Source organism: Chlorocebus sabaeus, chromosome 22 (genome assembly GCF_047675955.1).
Source record: "Chlorocebus sabaeus isolate Y175 chromosome 22, mChlSab1.0.hap1, whole genome shotgun sequence".
Lineage (NCBI taxonomy): Eukaryota > Metazoa > Chordata > Mammalia > Primates > Cercopithecidae > Chlorocebus > Chlorocebus sabaeus.
In genome coordinates this window covers 18,010,873-18,030,570 of record NC_132925.1, presented here as the reverse complement: position 1 = coordinate 18,030,570, position 19,698 = coordinate 18,010,873, and the positions used below count along the sequence as shown (strand labels likewise).

Sequence of the window (19,698 nt, the reverse complement as noted above, 5' to 3'; positions counted from 1 at the left end):
TCCTCCAGAAATCTAATCAATCAGACTAGGTGCAGAGGCAGGTCAGCATGACCACAGACAGGCTTGGCCACCTCTCCCACCGCAGATTCTTTAAACAGGCAGGGAAGTTTCAGTTATAAAATCTAGGTAAGATTTTAGGAAAATGTACCTAATTATGTATTGATTTAAATGAATTCTACAGTTGGAAAACTGTGTGGGATGGTGCATTTAAACATGGCTGACATCATCACAGATCAAAGATGTGGCATAGCATGGGGATTAAAACAAAACAAACCCAACCTGCCACTAAGGGAAGCTGGCTGTACATTAAGCAGTGTTCTGTAACCTAGGAAAATCCTTAGGCAGCCTTCCCTGTTCCTTACTCCATATTCAAATTCTTTTTAAAGAGAATTTGGAATAGTGAGAGTAGGTGGTTAACAAGCCAAAGAGAAGAAATAAGAATGTCAAGATAAAATGGCACCAGTGTTCCAGAAAAAAATGAAGTGAGAAATTTTCAGAAGTGAGTCAAATATCAATTTCACTCAGAAATGTAAAGAAATGGATTAAAATGTTGTGAAAGACCTATATCACAGGGATGTAAAATTTAGTTAATTGTTAAATAATATATTGGCATCTTATGCTTAGATAGAATAAATCAATTGGTTTTGAATAAACATCAAACCATTTAAAATGTTTTACAGAAGAAAATTGAAGCTATTATACATGTATATAATATAAAAGCCACTTATTGTAATAGTTTGCTAAATTTTCAACTCCACCTGTATTATTGGCTTTCTCTTTAAACCAGCAAAGTTGATTATCACATAATTTCAAAGTCACAGACAAACTTTTAAAGCCACTTTTTAATGAACCATCAAGAGCTATGTGTGTTTTTGTAGTTGACTTTTGCTACCAGAACACTAACAGTGCAGGAGCGGGCACTGGTTTATATGCCGGACTCTTCAGAAATGGCTTCAGAGGCAGATTTTCCAGGAAGCAAATAGAGCTTCAACTTCAAGGCCCCTCACTTGCAGACTTCTCATAATTTCTGTCCTAAATGTTCACATTCATATCTAATATTTCTATCATAATTTTAAATTTTTTCTTAAAGGCAGCTTTGTAATTTGTAAAAGCACAGGCCCCTGGGTCTACCTGGACTGACTGATAACCTAGATGAACAACAATACTGGTAGGCAGGCTGGGCCAACCAGTGTAGTCCTCAGGCAAGTGAGTACCCCGGAGGGAACTGCTCTAGAATACACAGCTATTAAAAAACAACACCGCACTTCGTCTGGCCAGCAGTCACTTGCCTTAAGCAGGAAACTGTCTTAACCAAAGTTGCTGGGATATTGAAATTTCTTCTGAAAAGAAAGTCAGTTCAACTGGGTAAAGTCATCTGATTGATCTACTCTATGATACATGCTGTGACCATATGGTAGCCCTTCTCTCCCAAAAGGCTCTTCCTCAAGACCACTTGAATGCATACTACTACACAGTGGACTTGGTTTGCAACTGTGCAACTCTGCCTTAAAACAGTGACTGAACCAGACCAAGCCTTTCTCCCGTACTTACAGTCCACTTTTTACCCACACAGACTGGGTGTAGAAGTGCAGGTCCTTGTTCAGAACAGAGTTCACAGCCTCTTCTAGATGTAACTCTCTTCCCTCACAATGCTCCAGAGCAAAAAGGCTGATGGAGGGTTCTTCAAAAACCTATTGGCAGAGAAAGAAGTCGTCACCATAGGAGTGGCCATATCTCAGTGACATCCCAGTCTGAACACAGGGTACCCTGTATCCATTGTATTCTTAAATGCATGGAATTTACTGCTTTACTCGCTAAGGTTGTTATAGTCAAAACTGCACTGGAAAGATTAGATTTTATTAATAATTTTTATTCACTTTTTTGTAAATTAAAATTCAAGTTATCAGAAAAGCAATCAATCTCATAATAAAAACAGCTATAATAAAGAGACCCATGATTCCAAATCACAGATTAAGGTCTTGTGGTACTGTAATATGGACCATAATTAGTCCTGCCAGTGCTTTTAGCTGGCAACAGAATAAATATGGAATGGAATGGCACCCTCATTTCTAGGAGGTCACAGGAGCAGTCACTAGGAATGTAAGACTTTGTGACGGTAAGCTCTTCAAAATATCCTAGGAGGAAGAATAAAGGCATTTTTAATTTAAAAAAAATAGCTGAAATGCACAAGAATGGTGGTGATTTCTGCATTAAAAGTATTTCTTGAACCCATCATGTCAGACAAGAATATACTGAATATTGCTTTTTCATTCATTAGTGTATGCAAGACACCATGTTAAGAGACTTTTGGGGGGATGACAAAACAAAGCACCATCTATCCTTATGTCTGGGGAATTACTAACGAGTAGCTAAATTAGAACTGCACAGATATTGTAATCCAGCGCAGAAAAAGATATGCTGTGTTAGAGTCCTCAGTAGAAAGCTAGATTATTTTTAGCAGAAGGGAGCAGGAATCAAGCTTCATGGATATGGTGGCTTGTGAGCTCAGTTTCAAAGGATGCAGTGGATCTGGAAAGAAGATGGTGAACAGAGGGAAAACACTCTGTGCAAAGCAAGACAACAGAAACACATGGAACATGTTGGGGGAACGGCAAGTCAGCCCAACAGGAAACAGCGGCAAGTGCTCCCACAGTTTGTTATGGTGAATTGCACTGCTTGCTTCTCCTCCCACACTGACAGGACAGAGACAGATCTATTCCCAACGGACAGTCCTTGAAGGCTTCTGAACTAAGGACTATGAGTGGGCTGAAGCAACTGCAACTCGGTACATAAGAAGCAAAGCACTAGCAGCAGGGGCAGTGGAGGGTCAAAGAACAGTAAATGAACAGGCGGAAAATAACAGGCTCTCACAGTGATCCTCACAAGGGACCTGCTTATACTTGCATAAGAGAAGAATGACTTATCAAAGAGTTTTTCTTTGCAGCAGTGTTTGGAACAGTGAAGGGTGGGGAATGATTTAAATGCCCATCAAGAGAGGACTGGTTACATAAATTATGGCACATACACAGAAGAATCTTATACAGCTGTAAAAAAAGAATAAGGAGCTCTTTATGAAAGATCACCAAGATATATTCTTTAGAAATAAACACAAAGGATAGTATGAAAAGCATATTTCATATATTAACATTTGCAGAAAAGGAAAATTTCTGTGCACATACATATATATGCGCTTGTACACACATTAAAATTTTTCTAAAAAATAAACCGGTAACCATGGCTACCTGTTGGGAAGACTGCATAAGAGAAGATAAAGGACACAAGTGGGAGCAAAGTTTTTCACTAAGTGCCTTTTGGTACATTTTGACTTTTCAACCATGGGAATATTTATTTTAAATTGGTATTATTAATTTTAAGTTGGTAATTATTACACATGTTTGCGTTGTGTATATGCATTTTTTAATGGTCTTCAGGAAATCTGTCTAACAACAGCATGAGTGAAGAATAGAGAGAATGGAAGTAACGGCACCAGTACTGGTGGAATATATGAGGTCAGAGAAAAATAGACCCAGACCTAAAATGGGTTAGGGGGAAGGTTAGGAGTAAGGGATGGCCAGGAAGACTATTAATATCACAGTGATAACACAGACATGCTAGCTAAGGCAAACAAATGGAATCAGTAAGTGAGGAAAAATGTGAAAAGTCACGGCTTGGGACATGCTGGTATAATTTGTCATATATAAACAAACCAGGAGGAAAGCATGCCCAGATGTCTTAATGTTGAGATAGAGGCAGAATAATCTTAACAGAGATGTCCAGCATATACTGGACCTTTTGATCTTGAGTTCTGGGAAAAGACCAGGTTTACAGACATCGTTTGGGAATTCTCAGAAAGTGGGTAATAACTAGAGCCATGGATGAGAAAATGGAAATGCAAGGAAACTAGAACTGCACTGACATACACAGGTGGGCGATGATGAAACATGGGAGGTGGAAGTGACTGAACAAATGAATCAGGAGAAGACAGCCAAAACAGAACCCCTTTACACTGTAGAAGTGAAGGAGGAAGAGAATTATAAGGAAGACTTGCCCCATGGCATCAAATTATTTCCATGTCGAGGAAGAAGGTGACTGAGATAAGGCTATCTGGGTTTGACAATCAGAAGGCAGCTGGTAACCCTATGACTGCTGTTTCAGCACAATGTCAGAAATTAAGTTAAAATCTAGGTTGTAAGGGCTGAAGAGTAAGTGGTGAGAAACTGTATAGGCTATAATAGGTGTACAGACTATTAGAAAAATTTGGTGAAGAGCAGTAGGGAAACGGGGTAGTGGCCTATGAGCATGCTTTGTAAAATAGAGAGAAGCTGAATACTGCAAGGCAAAAAGGATGTTCCAGGGAAGGAGGGAGAGGTACAATCCATTGCTTCCCATCAGTTCATGAGGAAAAAGATCACTTTGGAAAGGATGAACTCCACCTCTGAAATAAAAGGAAAGATAGAAAAAGGATGCTAAGAAATTTCCATTTAAAATCAGGAAATGTGTGAATAAATTTCTCTTACATTATGTGGCCAACACTGTCTGCTGATCAAGGAAAGTTTAAAGCATCTTCCAGAAGAAGTTCCTGCAGTGATAGAAATGTTACGTATCTGGACTCTTCAATATGGCAGCCACTAGCCACATGTGGCTTGTGTGACCAAGGGACTGAATCAAATTTAATTTAAATAACCACAGGTGGCTAGTGCTATGGTGTTGGACAGTACAGATTTAGGAGTTAGAGGATACTGGCAAAGAATGTAACAATTGCTGTGTGCAGTGAGACCATAAGCTAAGATGGAAAAGCTACCTAGGAGCATTGATTTTCCCTCAGTAGACACCACTGATTGCACCAGGAATAAAAACTCATCTCTAATCACTGAGTTATTGAGTGGCCACAAGCAAGGTTAGGCACCTCTTCTGCTATCTGCAAAATAAATTGGAAGTGTCCCAACAGTTTATAAAATTAACTGAAAGTAAGCAGACAATAAAAATCCACAACCCTGACTATATTGGCGGACTTTTTTCAACATCTTCACCCTCAAGATTTTAGAAAGTATTCCACTTTCCCTTTTTACACACATCTACTTGTTGAGTTACTGATTAGTGAGGAGGAGCAGATGGCAAGGAGCCTGGCCAGTGCTCCAAGTCAACAATCAGCAGCACTCTCCTCAGGGAAGAGCTTGCTGGGGTAAGAGCAACAGACATCTACATTAAAGGCATTTACTGGTTACATGATGTTAACTGTTTTATATCCCAGAGGGGGAAAAAATCTAAAAGCCTATTATGAGAAAGTAATTTAAATGCTAAGCATTATTCTAAGAAAAACTGACCTGGGTACATTTTTCCTCTTCCTTTTGCAGAATGCCTACAAAGATATTTTTCAAAAGGCTGGTATTGTCACTGAAACGCCATTAAATTCAATCTCTTGATTCTAGCAATTCTACCTCTAAAAGTGTATCTCAAGAAAAGATAAAAAGCTCGATGGAGGGAACAAAAAATGTGTAAACCTCTATGTTTTTAAAAATAATGATGCAGGGATATTGAGGAAAAACATTGTACAAGATGACAGAAAATATCTGAAACATTTTAACAGCTTATATAAATTAGTAAGGGTACTCTAAGAAACCTATTGGACAAATGGGCAAAGAAGGTAAGTCAATAGCATTAACCAAGGAAGAGACACAGCTAATAAACCAGTGTGGAAAAATATCCCACCTCTCCTAAACAACAACAAAAGGATATCATTATGTGATCCAACTATCAAATTTTACATTTAAGAAGATCTATTGTTTTGAAGCTTTGATTTTTTTCTACTTTAAATTATTTTAATTTAAATATTTAATTTATAAGTATACTTGAATTATAAATGTATTTAAAGGTTAGGAAGATTAGGAAAGTCAACACAATGCTAACCTGGGCAGGATGATGGGGGTTGGTTAATAATCTTTTGGAAATAAATGGTATTGAAGAACTATTAATATTTTAAAATCACATTTTTCTGATACATTTCCCTAACATGAAAATAGGAAGAGAGATCAACTATTAATAAATCTTTAAAACTGAAGATGACACAGTAATCCGAACTTTCCAACCATAAAAAAAAAAAAAAATTGATTACAGTTTGAGCTCTACAAATGTCTTGGCCTTAGTCCACGTTAACTTAGAAGCTGGCCAACCATTTGTGGCTAAAGGTTCTTCTTAGATGTCAGTAGTTAACATGACATTCCTGCCGGATTAAGTCTAAATCATGCAAAGAGGATACAGTTTCTAAAAGGAAGATGCAGTTGTCAAAGAAAAAGAATACTAGACCAAATTGTATAAATTAAAATTTCAATATGAAAAAAGACAAAACTCATTGTTCCTCCTCATCCCATCAACTAAAATAATAATTTAAATAATTTAAGGGACAATAACAGTAGAAACTAACATATATAGCACTTAATATGTGCTGGGAATTATTGTTCTAAGTTATATACCTATATCTGTATCTATCCATAGATATATATGCACAACACCTTATTCATTGTTCTGAAATCCAAAAAGCTTTAAAATCAAAATGTTTTTCCTAGTCAACAAAACTCTACCTGAATAAATTGAAGTCTATTTATAATATTATCCAATTTGTGTAGCTGTGCATAAATTTCATTATAGGAATAGAAATATGTTTAATTAGGGGTACAGTCCAGAACCCTGCTGGGTGTGTTTCCTTATAGGCCATACATGAATCATATTACTGTTTAAAATTTGAAAAAGTATAAATCCCGAAATACATTCAGTTTAGGGATTGTAGAACTGTATTTTCTCATTTTTTTTTTCTACCAACTTTTATTTTCTGTTCTGGGGTATCTGTGCAGGGTTGTTACATGGAAAACTGCATGTCACAGGGGTTTCGTGCATAGATTATTTCATCACCCAGGTAATGAGCACAGTACCCAAAAGGTAGTATTTCGATCCTCACCCTCCTCCCATCCTCTCTGCTCAAGCAGGCCCTGGTGTTTATTGTTCCCTTCATAGTGTCCATGTGTATTTAATGTTTATCTTCCACTAATAAGTGAAAACATGACATATTTGTTTTTCTGTTCTTGTGTTAATACGCTTCAGATAATGGCCTCCAGCTGCATCCATGTTGCTGCAAAGAACATGATATTCTGCTTTTGTTATGGCTGCGTGGTATTCCATGGTGGCTATGTACCACATTTTCTTTATCCAGTCCAACACTGATGGGCACCTAGGTTGATTCCATGTCTTTGCTATTGTGAATAGTGCTGCCCTGAATATACATGTGCATGTGTCTTTATGATGGAATGATTTATATTCCTTTGAGTATACACCCAGTAATGGAATTGTTAGGTCAACTGGTAGTTCTGTGTTCGAGAAATCTCCAAACTGCTTGCCACAACGGATGAACTAATGCACATTCCCACAACCAGTGTAAACATTCCCTTTTCTCCACAATCTCACTAGCATCTGTTATTTGCTGACTTTTTAATAACAGCCATTTGGACTTGTATGAGATGGTATCTCACTGTGTATTTGATTTGCATCTCTCTACTGATTAGGGATGTTGAGCATTTTTTCATATGCTTGTTGGCAATATGCATATCTTCTTTTGAGAAGTGTCTGTTCATGTCATTTAGGCCACTTTTTAATGGGGTTGTTTTTTGCTTGTTGATTTGTTCCTTACAGATTCTGGATATTAGACCTTTGTTGAATGCACAGTTTGTGAATATCTTCTCCCATTCTGCTGATTGTTTACTCTGTTGATAGTTTCTTTTGCTGTGCAGAAGCACTTTAGTTTAATTAGGTCCCATTTGTCAATTTTTGTTTTTGTTGTAATTCCTTTTGGAGGCTTCCTCATAGAATCTTTACCAGGGCCCATGTCCAGAATGGTATTTCCTAGGTTTTCTTCTAAGGTTTTTTTACAGTTTTAGGTTTTACATTTAAGTCTTTAATCCCTCTTGAGTTGTTTTTTGCATATGGTGAAAGCAAAGGGTTCAGTTTCAATATTATGCATATGGCTAGCCAATTATTCCAGCACTATTTACTGAACAGGGAGTCCTTTCCCTACTGTTTTTTCTTGTCAACTCTGTCAAAGATCAAATTTTTGTAGGTGTGAGGCTTTATTTCTGAGTTCTCTAACATTTTCCATTGGCCTGTGTGTCTGTTTTTGTACCAGTATCATGCTATTTTGGTTACTGTAGCCTTGTAATATAGTTTGAAATCCAGTGGCACGATGCCTCCAGCTTTGTTTTTTTTTTTTTTTTTTGCTTAGAGTTGCCTTGGCTATTTGGGATCATTTTTGGTTCCATGTGAATTTTAGAATAGCTTTTTTCTAATTCTGTGAAAAAATGTGGGTGCTCTGGTAGTAACAGTATTGAATCTGTAAATAGCTTTGGGCAGTATGGCCATTTTAATGACATTGATTCTTCCTATCTATGAACATGGAGTGTTTCCCTTTGTGTTGTCTCTGAGTCCTTTCAGCAGTGTCCTATAATTTTCATGGTAGAGATCTTTCGCCTCCCTGGTGAGCTGTATAGCTAGATATTTTATTGTTTGTGTCTATTGTGAATGGAATTGCATTCTTGATTTGGCTCTCAGCTTGGATGTTACTGGTGTATAAAAATGCTACTGACTTTTCTACACTGATTTTGTATCCTGAAATATTACTGAAGTTAATTATCAAATCTAGGACCCTATGGGCAGAGACTAAGTATAGAATCATATCATTTGTGAAGAGAGAGAGCTTGACTCCCTCTTTTCCTATCTGGATGCCTTTTACTTCTTTCTCTTGTGGGCTTGTTCTGGCTAGGACTTCCAGTACTATGCTGAACAGCAGAGGTAAGAGTGGGTATCCTTCTCCTGTTGCAGTTTTCAAGGGAATGCTTCCAGCTTTTACTCATTCAGTACAATGCCGGCAATGGGCTTGTCATATGTGCCTCTTATTATTTTGAGATATGTTCCTTCAATGCCTAGTTTGTTGAGGGTTTTTATCATGAAGCGATGTTGAATTTTATTGAAAGCCTTTTCTGCATCTGTTGAGATAATTACGTGGGTTCTGTTTTTAGTTCTGTTTATGTAATAAATCACATTTATTGATTTGTATATATTGAACCAACTTTACATCCCAGGAATAAGGCCTACTTGATTGTGGTGGATTAACTTTTTGATGTCCTGCTGGATTCAGTTTGCTAGTACTTGGTTGAGGACTTTTGCATCTTTGTTCATCAGGCATATGGGTCTGAAGTTTTGTTTCTCCGTGTGTTTCGGTCAGGTTTTGGTATTAGAATGATGCTGGCCTCATAGAATGAGTGGTCAGAAACATGCCAAGGGTCACTCATCTAACAGTTATTAATGGTAGAGTCAGGACTTGAACCAAGAAGGTCTCTAAGACACTCAAACCAAACTCTTCACCAGTAAACTATAATCCTTCTCATAGAGCCTCTCTCATTTGGTTTAGAAAGTCAGTTTCAATACGGATTTACCTTTCTTACTGGTGTTTGTTTTCCTCTTTTAAAAAAATTATGATTCATTTTAAAAAGAATAACATAGATGACCATGTACCTAAAACCCAGAAGTATTACATTTTAATTTTACTATATTTGTATCAAATTTTTAAAATAAATAAAACATAGCAAATACAGATGAATTTAAACACTCCCACCTCCCCGAGAGGTGACCACTATGCTCAAGTTGTAAATCTTTTCAGCTCATGTTTTTCTATTTCTATTAATGGTTATGCATCTTTTGCTTTTAACATTTACAGAAAATGTATTCTACTGTAACATCTTTAGTAGCCTGCTTTCCTTGCCTACTGTGTTTGAAATTTGACTCTTCATACATGTAGCTCTCCAATTCACTGTAACTACTATATTTCATTCCCTTATAGGAATGTGTGATTGTTTGTTTCATCCATCATAGCTGCAACAGACATCCTTATTCCCCGCACCATTGTAATTAACACTTCTTCCACTAGCTATATATGAATAATGTTACTTCCCTGCAACTAAGACAAACCTTAGTATTTTCAGATTTTAAAATGCCTGTAGCTAGAGTAAGCTAATGTTATTCATAATTGTTTTAATTTGTATTTCCTTGATCACTAGTGAGGGTTAACATCCTTTGGATGTCCTGAGCCATTTTTCCCTCTTCTATAAACTGCCTATTTATATCCTCTGTTGGTTTTTGAAGTGGATTTTTCTGAATTGGTTTGAAAAAGCTCTTCTAATTATTTTATTTATTGTTTGTAGAGACAGGGACCAGCCATGTCCAGGCTCTTCTGGACTCAAGCAGTCCTCCTAGGTCAGCCTCCCAAAGCACTGGAATTAAGGTGTGAGCCACCGCACCCAGCTAAGAGCTCTTCTTATATTTAGTACACTAAACCTTTGCAGGTTGTACAGACTGCAAATATATTCTGCGGCTTGCTGTGGCAGTCTGAATAATTAATGCCTGCCTCCTCTCCCTACCCCACAAATGTTCACATCCAATTCTTAGAACCTGTGAATGTGGTGAATATGTTACCTGACATGGTAAAGAGGCACTTTACAGATATTATTAATTAAGGACCTTGAGATGGGTCCAATCATCTGGATTACTCAGGTAAGCCCAATGTAGCCACCAGGGTCCTTGTAAGAGGAAGTTAGGAGGGTCAGAGATAGAGAGCAGATAAAGAGCACAGACTGGAGTGATGCACTTTGAAGATGAAAGGAGGTCATGAGTTAAGGAATGCTGGTGGCCTCTAGAAGCTAGAGAAGGTAAGGAAATGGGTTCTCCCCTAGAGCTTCCCAGATTAAATGACTGCCAACACCTTAATTTTACCACAGTAAGACCAGTTTCAGACTTCTGACTTGTGGAACTGCAAGACTGTAAATATCTGTCATCTTAAGCTACTAAGTTTACAGTAATCTGTTACATCAGCAATAGGAAACTAATACATTTGCCTTTCACCTTTTCTTACTCATTTGTACTTTTTCTGTTTGAAGAAATCCATCCTACTTCAGTATCATCAGGGTAGATTCCTATATTTTCTTCTAAATTGCAACGTTTGCTTTTCACATTTAGGTTGTTATTAATCCATCTGGAACTGATTTTTGTGTTTGGAGTAAAGTAGGATTCTAACTGTCTTTTTCCATGGAATGGGTCAATTGTCTCCACACCATTTATTTAACAGTTCATCATAGCTCCATTGGAATGCTGTTATCTTCCAAATTCTATTACTATATAGGTCAGTTTCCATGCTACCCTATTCCCCTGTCCCATTTGTCTCTCCTTGTACTGATTCCCACTAATTATTACTACTGTATAAAGCAATATATATTTGGTAGGATAAATGACCCTACATGTTGTTCTTAAAAATTATCTTGGCATGCAGTGGCCGGATCTCAGCTCACTGCAAGCCCCACCTCCCGAGTTCACGCCATTCTCCTGCCTCAGCCTCCCGAGTAGCTGGGAGTACAGGCGCCCGCCACCTCGCCCAGCTAATTTTTTTTGTGTTTTAGTAGAGACGGGGTTTCACCGTGTTAGCCAGGATGGTCTCGATCTCCTGACCTCGTGATCCGCCCGTATCGGCCTCACAAAGTGCTGGGATTACAGGCTTGAGCCACCGTGCACTCCAGCCTGGACAACAGAGCCAGACTCCGTCTCAAAAAAAAAAAAAAAAAAAAAAAAAAAAAATTATCTTGGTGATTTTGGACCCATTATCTTTTCCAAATTAATCATAGGATAGGCTTGCCATGTTTTACTCCCACCTCTACCCCCTAAAAGGACAGAACATTGTGTTTTGCCTGAAACAGTATTAATTTGGGGAAGACCATATCTTTATAATATTGAGTCTTTTTACCTATAAAGATTGTATCTCTCCAATGTTTACTTCCTTCAAGAGTTTTTATAAAATTTCTAGGAAAAAAACGTATTGCCTTGTGTTAGATTTATTTCTAAATACCCTTAATTGCTATAGTTTAATTGCTATTTATCTTACATTCTGCAACTTTAAAAATGCGCTTTAGCCCTAATAATTTATCATTTACACCATAGATGCTCTTGCCAGTTTTGTTTTTTCCTTTTGTTTTAATCTTATTTCATTTTTTAGATAAATTTTTTTTATTAGATAGAACTTCAGAATACTGAATAGTAGTGGTAATAGGGAGACCGTTGTCTTCCGCCTGAATTTAAAGAGAACTGTTTCAGATATCTCACTGGGAGTGCGATGTTTACTGTAAGTTTTTGTTGGCCTGCATTTTCAAAATGTGCATAATAGTTAATACCATTAACTATATATATAGGTTCAGCTAAAAAGTTTAATAGTAACCAAATTCTTCTACACTTTATTTTTTTTTTATTATTATACTTTATGTTCCAGGGTACATGTGCACAACGTGTAGGTTTGTTACATATGTATACATGTGCCATGTTGGTGTGCTGCACCCATCAACTCGTCATTTACATTAGGTATTCCTCCTAATGCTATCCCTCCCCACTCCCCCAACCCCATGACAGGCCCCGGTGTGTGATGTTCCCCACTGTGTGTCCAAGTGTTCTCATTGTTCAATTCCCACCTGTGAGTGAGAACATGTGTTTGATTTTCTGTCCTTGGGATAGTTTGCTGAGAATGATGGTTTCCAGCTTTATCCATGCCCCTACAAAGGACATGAACTCATCCTTTTTATGGCTGCATAGTATTCCGTGGTGTATATGTGCCACATTTTCTTAATCCAGTCTATCATTGATGGACATTTGGGTTGGTTCCAAGTCTCTGCTATTGTGAATAGTGCCGCAGTAAACATACGTGTGCATGTGTCTTTATAGAAGCATGATTTATAATCCTTTGGGTATATACCCAGTAATGGGATGGCTGGTCAAATGGTATTTCTAGTTCTAGATCTTTGAGAAATCGCCACACTGTCTTCCACAATGGTTGAACTAGTTTGCACCCCCACCAAGAGTGTAGAAGTGTTCCTCTTTCTCCGCATCCTCTCCAGCACCTGTTGTTTCCTGACTTTTTAATGATTGTCATTCTAACTGCTGTGAGATGGTATCTCATTGTGGTTTTGATTTGCATTTCTCTGATGGCCAGTGATGATGAGCATTTTTTCATGTGCCTATTGGCTGCAGAAATGTCTTTTTTTGAGAAGCGTCTGTTCATATCCTTCGCACACTTTTTGCTGGGGTTGATTTTTTCTTGTAATTTGTTTAAGTTCTTTGTAGATTCTGGATATTAGCCCTTTGTCAGATGGGTAGATTGCAAAAATTTTCTCCCATTCTGTAGGTTGCCTGTTCACTCTGATGGTGGTTTCTTTTGCTGTGCTGAAGCTCTTCAGTTTAATTAGATCCCATTTGTCTATTTTGGCTTTTGTTGCCATTGCTTTTGGTGTTTTAGTCATGAGGTCCTTGCCCATGCCTATGTCCTGAATGGTATTGCCTAGGTTTTCTACTAGGGTTTTTATGGTTTTAGGTCTAACATTTAAGTCTTTAATCCATCTTGAATTAATTTTTGTCTTCTACACTTTATAAACTCATTCCTTCCTTTCATTCTGAGGTTGGATTTATAGTCTCCCTCTATTTGTAGCTGTGCCTCTTATTCAGTATCCTTCCACAGAATGAATGATTGTCTTGCCAATTCTTATTCTACCTCTTAAGATCATTTATGTCATCAGAGTCTTAATTTCATCTGAAGTTTTTCTTCAGCCTCTTGTTATAATATTCTTTGGTTTTGCCTCCGTGGAGCTGCCAGAGTTCGATTATTACTTCAAAGGCAGCCAAACTTCCATTCCAACGCCCCAGTGGAGAAATAAGAGAAGTAACCAGCTAAGTACTGCTCCCATGGAAATGCAATAAAACAGGTTACCCCACACACTCCTGGTCCAGTGCTTAAATGTTTTATGCAATAGTCTGAAAGTCGCAGTTAACTCCATCTTAGATCAATCAACAAGTTCTCATGTATCTTGCTCCTGTCTATATATGCCATTATTCTTTTAATACCCAGTCTGACTTTAAAACATTTCATCAATAGTTAGCAGCTGTAAATTACTATTTTTTTAACTTAGGTTCCCCACCATCCCCCAACTTCTAAAGCTATTATTACAATATTGTAAATGGATAAGACACAAACCTATAGTAAGTCCAAAGTACAACCCCTCTTATGGAATGAGCTCTGAAGTAGAAGAATGAGCTTTATACAACTACTGCCTATATATTTTTAGGCATGAATAAATGAGTTTATTTAGTTGGCTTATTACATAATGGACTCTTGATATTTTTATAGCATTGTGCTAAGTAGAGGGGACATAAGGGTGACAGAATTTAAAGCTACAATAAATATAAATCATCCCCTCAATGGCTTTACAGTTTCAGTAAGTGTGATGAAAAGGAGAAAGTGAAAAGCATCTTGAGATGCAGAGAAAGAATATTCAGGACAGACAAAAGTCACTTTAAGAAATGAGGTCATTGAAGGCTTCCTAGAATTGAGGTCCTTTAAATTAGATCTCAAAGAATTTAGAGACAGGAAAGAAAAACTTCATTCTAACTTCATTCTATGTTTCCACATAAAAACACAAAATAAAGAAAGTTTAAGGAAGGTATTGGGGGGAAGCGGGGAGGGAAAGCTTGTAAACAAGATACATGGAAACAATTGAGCAATAATATTGGAAAAGTAGGACCTGATGCCAGGGTCTGGGCTTTATGAGAAGGTTACATGCTCAGTGCTGAAATAAGAACTGCAAAAGAAAGAGGCCAAAGGAAGAAAATTAGTTATGTACCCATCACAATAGTTTTAGAAAGACAGAATGAGCCTCTAAACTTAGTCATGGCAATGGAAAGGAGATAAGAGGAAAAGCTTAAGACATATCATGGGACTGTATGCGATGGCTCACGCCTGTAATCCCAGCACTTTGGGAGGCCGAGGTGGGCGGATCCCTTGAGATCAGGAGTTTGAGAACAGCCTGGCCAACATGGTGAAACCCCGTCTCTACTAAAAATACAAAAATTAGCTGGGAGTGGTAGCACGTGCCTATAATCCCAGCTACTTGGGAGGCTGAGGCACGAGAATTCCTTGAACTTGGGAGGCGGAGGTTGCGGTGAACCAAGATTGTGCCACTGCACTCCAGCTTAGGTGTCAGAGCCAAACTCAGTCTAAAAAAAGGTGGGGAGGGAGTAAGGATGATTGCTTTCAACAGAAACAGGGCAGAAAAGAAGAACAAGTCTATGAGAGAAAATGGGATGCTGACAAAACATGCTGAAGACCCATGTGGAATCTGCGAATGAAGCTCAGGGAATAACTGAGTACTGCTTACTCTAGATATCTGCAAATGCGAATCATCTTTATGATAATGAAAATTTCTAAGTACAGGAGAGGAAGGGCCAAGAATAGGTATGTGAGAAACATCTACACTTGAGAGGCCAAGAGTAAGAATCAAATAATATTTAGACTTGATGAGTTTGTTACGCTAATTCTTTTTTTATTCATATTCAGTACTTAGCACAGTATTTAGTAAAGAGCACGTGCTCAATACTTTCGATTGAATAAATATAAAATGCATCTTCAGCAATGGTGTTATTCTGCAGCATTTGTGATATTTATATAAATAATTCAGCTGGATGGTGCAGTGGTTTGCACCTGTAATGCCAGCACTTTGGGAGGCTGAGGCAGGTGGACTGCTTGAGCCCAGGAGTTTCAGACCAGCCTGGGCAACACAGTGAAACCCCATCTCAACCAAAAAACCACAAAAACTAGCCAGACATGGTGGTGCACACCTGTGGTCCCAGCTACTTCGGAGGCTGAGATGGGAGAAATAATTCAGCCACCTTACATGTTTTTTTCTTTGATCAAAGCAAAATAGAATACCTTTAAACTTTCTTCTACAAAATTACTAATCAGATGTGTTTTTCATTCACAGAACTCTACACCAATGCCCCAAGCATCATCTTAGGCGTTTTTTTTTTTTTTTAATCATTTTATTGCCCTTTCACACCCGGTATGACTACTCCTAAATATAGAAGGCTTTGGTTTCAGCCCCCACAAAACACTTAAACTTCCTTAGGCATGATATTCAATCTTTTTCATCTTAAAAGGTCTGCTTGTAATCACTGTTAAGCAGTCAAGACATTACCAAACCAAGGCTACTGAAAACCTTAAAGAGAAGTCAATGGAAACCAATTCACCATGTTTTGAGATAGATATTTAGGCATTTTATTATACATGTAATTTTTCCAGATATATAATTATATCTCTGTGAAGAGCCTGATAAAAACTCTGGGTCTTAGTTCACTTTCCTAATTCTAGGCCACTTAATTTATTATTTTTCCCAGATGCTTACATAGAGCTGTCTTAGTATGATTAAATTAAATTTCCCTATATTAAATTACCTGATGATTTTAGAATTCTAAATGAATTTTGAAAGAGAACTGGGGACCATATTCTGAGGCAGACTTTTCTACTTGTCTACCATATACTTCATTTGACAGCCACCAAACCACCTCCAGACTGTCACTAAAAATTAATCTCAAGTTTTTAAAAGGAAGTTAGCTCTGTTACAGTAGCAGAGAGAAATTATTACAATTTCATCTCTTTTCATTTTCTCCGAAATATAGTAATAGAGAACACCTCTATGAGTTTATACATCTCTGGTAGATTGTATTATTGTTTGAATATACTTTGTCAACTTCATCCCTGCCCAAGTGAGAGTCTATTCCCCTGCCCCATTTATGTCAGGCTTGGTCTAATGACTTGCTTTTGGAAACAGAATATGAGTGGACACAATGATGTGTGCATGGGTAAAATGAATCTGAGCAGAAGCTTCAAATGTGACTCTGTGATTGTGACCTTGCTCCCTCTTTCCCCTGTCATGAAAATAGTCATGTCCCCAATTGGAGGTGCTCCCATTAGCTTGGTCCCAATGCAAAGCAAATATCAAAAGTGTATCTAAATCCAACTCACAAGCCTAAAGTGGAGGCCATGCAACTGTCTTGCCATTTTGAGACAAAATATGAAAATGAAATGAACATATGTTTTCAACCACTATGACTCTGGAGACTGTTGTGAAAGTTAATACATGATCTTATTATTCCCTCTGACCTTGTGAATCCTAAAGCCGGATAAATTCTTTTTCACATCCAATTAGAAATATGACGAGGATACTTATTTGCAACAGAACTGGAGGCTGTCCAATATTTGAAAATACCTGTTCTAACAGTTTCTTTACAGAAGAATTAACTGAGATACAGATAAATTAAGAGATTTGCCTAAGGTCATGTTAGTTAGACGCAGAACTATGAACTACGCTCCTAGCTCCATTCATTATAAAATGACTGCAACACTGCAAATTATGTGTTGACAGCCCTCTAGAATGTTACCTTCACCTGTACCAACAGAAGTTTGCCTGGAGCAAACTGTCATCTTCAAAATATACTTATCTTCTACGAAGATGAAGTCTTAAGACTCCTCAATATGATACCATTGTGACACTGAAGCACCAAGCCATAGCATGTCTGGCAATACCAACTGCAGGCAACGTCCCTCGAATTCTGCAGTTTTAACTAATAAAAGCGAAAGCAAAGGATTACCTCGTACGTACATAATGTCAACTTAATTACACAGAAACATTTCCTAGAATGAATCCAGAATTACACTGGATTGTGGCATAGGCAGCAGTATTAGGAAATCTAAGAAAAAAGGCATATCAATTCCTAAGTACAAAGATAGTGGGGAGAATCACAGAAAGAATCAGAATTAATGAGAGAAGCAGAATAGATAGTGTATCTAGCACTGTCCAGGGAAACGAGACAGAATCTAGAGGGTGTGAGCAACTGGGACCTAGATAGTGAAAGGACTCTCTTTTGGGAGGAACGTTAGCCTACAGGCTAATCGCAAGACATCTACCCTATTTTACCCAAATCTTATGCTCAACAAATAACCTCCCGATGACTAATTCAGTTTCCCTTGTTTTTCCAGAGAGGGGAAAAAATGCCCAGGACAGAATTCTCGAGCATTCCAGTCACTAGAATCCACTTATTACAAAATACTAAATTGACCTTCTGGTTTACATATCAATCTCCCTAGGTGTGATCCCTGTTGAGGTGTCTTCGTGGTCAATCTGCAGATCTTTGTAGGATATCCAACCTCCCTCATGCTCCTCCCATTTCAACACCAAACCTGCTGCTGTAACACATCTTCGCAAAAGATGTTTCAAATATTTTCAGTATATTATGAATGGCATTAAGATAACTAACGTGCTACCCTTACATAAACTGAATATACTCTTTAACCCGTTCTTGAAGTGAAACGTCTATAGATTTCAAGTCCTTCCCAATAGGCGCCTTCGCTTATGCTGCCTGGGTTCCACAGGACCAAAACTAGGGACATGCAACTCCACATGACAACTTACATGAAAAAATCTCTGTTTATTTTAATCCCCAATTTTTCATTTTACACTTCATGAATCTAAAGGAATTATAACCCTTCAAAGAAAAACAGTAACACTAATTAATTTTGACCCTGCTTCTAAAATGCCCTCCCTAGAAATTTTGTTGGTTTAGTTCACTGAATTAAGAGTTGTACAAAATCCTTTCGGGATGATACTTTCAAATTTAGACCTCTATCTTTTGCTTTTAGAGTTAACACCAAATAAGTATCTGTCTGCTGATTTGGCCACTAAAAATTGTTTAAAAAATCGCTTTCCAGTAAATGTGGACTACTACCTTCCAGTGTCTTTTCCAGCATTATCAAAGCCTGCAGAGACTTGCCAGATCATGTATACATATATTTTTAAACCAGTTTTCCTCCAACAGACAAGAAGTGTTAGTAGCCACTTATTTTTTCCATGTTGGTGTCTACAGAGCCATTGAGAGAGACCAAGAACACTATTTATATTCTTGTTCTCAGCCAAGACTCTATAATTAGTCTGATACCAAGAATACTCTATCCAGGAATGCCTTGTGAAATAGGACTACATTGCTTAGGTTGAGATCAAAGATCCTGGCCATTATCCCTGGAGTCAGCTCTGACAGAAAGGTTTGAGTCACTACTACTATTAGGTAGAGTTTCTAATCAGCTCTGTGTAAAACTGAAGCTTTGACCAAACATATTGCCAAGGAATTGTCATAACTAGATATCTTGAAAGTATCCAAGATCCTCACTACCTCCTCTGCACAGATCCTATTGACCAGGGGTCCAGAATTGATGTCCTGGAGTTGGGATCCCATTTTTCTCACATTTGAAATTCTAAATAAATGTGGTGGAAAGGAAGACCTACTTACTCTGTAAATATGGGCCTCCAAGGTGACCCAGATCATTTTGCACACACCAGACAGAAAGGCCCTGTTCCCCAAAACAGGTTTGAATTTAGAATCTGCTACCTTAGTAGCAGACAAACTGTCATGTGACTTACCTAGTAGAATAATAAAGTGGTCAGGTTATTTTTATACTTAAGCAGCTATAATAACAACCACCATGGGACTAATAGCTAACATTTAAATGAGAACTCACCATATGCTGTGCACTTTATAAGCATCATCTCATTTAATATCCCTGTGGCCTTGTAAGTACTATTGTTATTATTTTATTTTTATAGATGGGTAAGCCAAGTAACTTTGCCAGTGTCACTCAAATTGATTAAAGTATCAAACTGGGAGTTAAGTCAAGGCCTACATTATTCTAATTCTTGAGTTTTACACCCCTGCTTTTTTTAAAAAAAGAATATCAATATTACATTTTGG

At 37.7% G+C, this 19,698-nt stretch overlaps 1 protein-coding gene across 2 annotated transcripts in view; it reads right to left on the bottom strand.

Annotated features, from left to right (window-relative positions):
• Positions 1-19,698, bottom strand: part of CRYBG3 (crystallin beta-gamma domain containing 3) — a 124,400-nt gene that overhangs the window by 9,592 nt on the left and 95,110 nt on the right. For both annotated transcript variants that reach the window (XM_073009670.1, XM_073009671.1), the window contains one exon: positions 1,552-1,691. In XM_073009670.1, coding sequence (XP_072865771.1) covers positions 1,552-1,691 — 140 coding nt within the window. The remainder of the gene's footprint in view (positions 1-1,551; positions 1,692-19,698) is intronic.